The sequence below is a fragment of the Mus caroli genome, unplaced genomic scaffold, assembly GCF_978045245.1.
Source record: "Mus caroli unplaced genomic scaffold, Mus_caroli_1 scaffold_5, whole genome shotgun sequence".
Lineage (NCBI taxonomy): Eukaryota > Metazoa > Chordata > Mammalia > Rodentia > Muridae > Mus > Mus caroli.
The window spans coordinates 79,289,943-79,292,945 of record NW_028227260.1 but is presented as its reverse complement, the minus strand read 5'-3'; the positions used below and the strand labels follow the sequence as shown (position 1 = coordinate 79,292,945).

The 3,003-nt window shown below is 34.5% G+C and overlaps 1 protein-coding gene across 1 annotated transcript; it reads left to right on the top strand.

Annotated features, from left to right (window-relative positions):
* The first annotated feature begins 242 nt into the window (after positions 1-242).
* On the top strand, positions 243-2,715 carry LOC110287459 (protein PPP4R3C1-like). Its single transcript, XM_021154072.2, is given in 2 exon segments — positions 243-2,684; positions 2,686-2,715. Coding segments are annotated over 2 exon segments (2,376 nt in total). The 5' UTR covers positions 243-338.
* Positions 2,716-3,003: the final 288 nt, after the last annotated feature.

Genomic DNA, 3,003 nt, shown 5'->3' with positions numbered 1-3,003 from the left:
ATCTTGGGAGAATCACAGTATTCTACCAGAACTAAGGGAGGCTCAGTGATTCAAGTGCTCCTGAGAGAGGTATGTTGGTGATAGTTAAGTAAGGAAGGGATGATAAGTATCAGGACCTTCACCCCCAGTAATCATAATAATGTTGGTCTGGGTCCTCTCTTAGCTTCTGTCATTCATTTAACACCCAGTAATCTGCTCTCTTGTGACTTTTTTTTCAGAATTGTGCCATTATCGACATTCCTTGCTAAGGTAGTGAGAGATAGCAGCTTCTAGACAGAGGACAAAAAGCCAAGGTCTGCACTAGGAAGTGGCCTAGCAAGGAAGAGCCATAGATCATCATGGATGGCAAACTTCATAGCGTAAAAATCTATGTTATGATGGAAGATGAGCAATGGAAAGGCATAGGTGCAGGTCAAATTTCATCCAAATACATTGAGCAGCTCCAGGGTGTGTGCCTGATTGTTCAGTCAGAATCAGATGGCTCACTGATTATGGAGTGCAAGATACATCCTAATGTGCCCTATCACAAACAACGAGGAGACATAATCATTTGGTCTGAAACTAAGAACCATGGTATGGCAATACATTTCCAGGAACCAAATGGTTGTCAAAAGATTTGGGAAGATATCTGCCAAGTTCGAGGTAAAGATCCAAATGTACAAATCACAGAAGAACTTACTGATAATCTAGAAACTTTTGAAGAACTTCTGCCAATCTGGAATCTGGTTGAGATGCCAAACTGTGAACTCCATACACTTGAAAATATTGCAGATTTATTTACTTTTGTCCATGAAACACCAAGACACAAGGAAAGGCTGGTGCTGGTCTTGGAAAAAGGAGTTTATATTAAAAAACTGTTACAGCATTTCAACACCTGTGAAAAGCTGAAGAACATGGAAAGCTTATACTATTTGAATAACATAATTAAAGGAATCCTGTTTCTAGACAATGCACGTTTGTTTAACATCATGTTTTCTGATGAATTTTTCATGGATATGGTAGGATGCCTTGAATATGACCCTGCTTTGGATCACCCAAAGCAGTACAGGGAATTCTTGACTCAAAATTCAAAATTCAAGGAAGTTTTACCAATAACACACTTCCAACTTAGGCAAACAATACAACAGACCTACAGAATGCAATATGTTCATGATATTGTATTGCCCATACCATCCATATATGAATCGAATCTTCTTTATGGTCTTAACACTATGATTATTTATAACAAAATTGAAATAATTACCATGCTGCAGGATGATGAAAATTTTTTGCTTGAAGTTCTTGCTCGGTTAAAAGATAATACTGTAGGTAATGAGAGACAGCATGAATTGTTACTATTCTTCAAGGAATTCTGTACATTTGCTAAAATATTGGAGAATCTAGAGAAACATGAATTACTGAAGACATTAATAAATCTAGGAATCATGAGTGCTCTGAAAGCTGTAGTGCACATGCATGACTACCAAATACAAATAGCTGCTTTAGATATATTTCCTTATCTAGTAGAATATAACCCATGCTTTGTCCGAGAGTATCTACTGGATGAAGCTCAGGACACTGAAGATGATGATCTTCTCCTTAATATAATGATCAAACAAATGATCTATAATTCTGATCCTAGATTTTCACAAGGCATCATTTTGCCAGTAACTCTTTGTGCTCTTCTCAATCCAGAAAATATGCATGTTACAGCTAATGGATATGAAGAAAAGGAATTTCTCAATTTCTTCTATACACGTTGCATAAATAACCTCATAGCACCAATTTTGTCTACCACAGTGGAAAAAGAAAATGCAAATGATAGGGTTAACAACTGCCCTGATAATTATCAAAATGCACAATTGCTGGAAGTAGTTATAGAAATACTTACTTTTTGTGTACAATACCACTCAACATATATAAAAAATTATATTTTGAATAACAACTTGCTCCACAGAATCTTGGGGCTGATGACTTCAAAGCACACATTTCTGATTTTGTGTGCTCTCCGGTTTATGAGAAAGTTAATTGGTCTTAAAGACGAAATTTACAATCTTTACATAATAAAGGAAAACCTATTTGAACCAGTTGTAAATGCTTTTATGCATAATGGACATCGGTATAATATGTTAAATTCAGCTATTATTGATCTATTTGAATTTATAAGACAAGAAAACATCAAGTCTCTTATTGCAAACATTGTGGAAAACTTTTTTATTTCTTTTGAATCAATTGAGTATGTCCAGACATTTAAAGGGTTAAAAATAAAATATGAAGAGGAGAAGAAGAATGAATGTCAAGATAGAAGTAATTTACTTAATGTAGTATGCCAGAAAATATATTGCATATGTACCAATGACATGGGGTTAAAAGTCAAGTCAGGCATATGTCATAGAGGAATCACAGAAACAAAAGAGGCTATTTTACCAAAGAGAAGAGACTTTCCAAGTCATTATGACATAAGTATGAAAATTAAAGAAATGAATGAAAGTGACAGTGAAATAGAAGGCCAAAAGATAAAATCATCTGAAGCTTCTGAATGTTATCCATCTCATGGGGATGCTTCTGCTACCAGAATGAGTAGGTCACACTGTAGCAGCCTGGATCCTTTAGTGGATTACCCATATTATACTGATGATGAGAATGGTGATGATCCTTATGGTAAAGATAAAGATGAAGATGAAGATGAAGATGAAGATGAAGAACCCCCCAAAAAGACCTAATCTTAGTTCATAAAATCATATGAGTCCCTTAATTCCTAATTCAATTCAAATTCTATAACTATCACAAACTGAATAATCCAACTTAAAAAAAATTCTCCTATGAACTTTTAGATATGATGGAATGTAGAGCAAAAATAATGAGTAAGAGGCCTCAGTTTTATATGAAGCAAATTTCCCATAATACAGATGCATAGTATAAAATAAACAGCAACTGTGTGATAACTTCTTTTCAAAAACATCTTACTTTAACACCATAGTTTGGGAAGATTAAAGTGTTTGATAAAGTAATATCATTTTTACT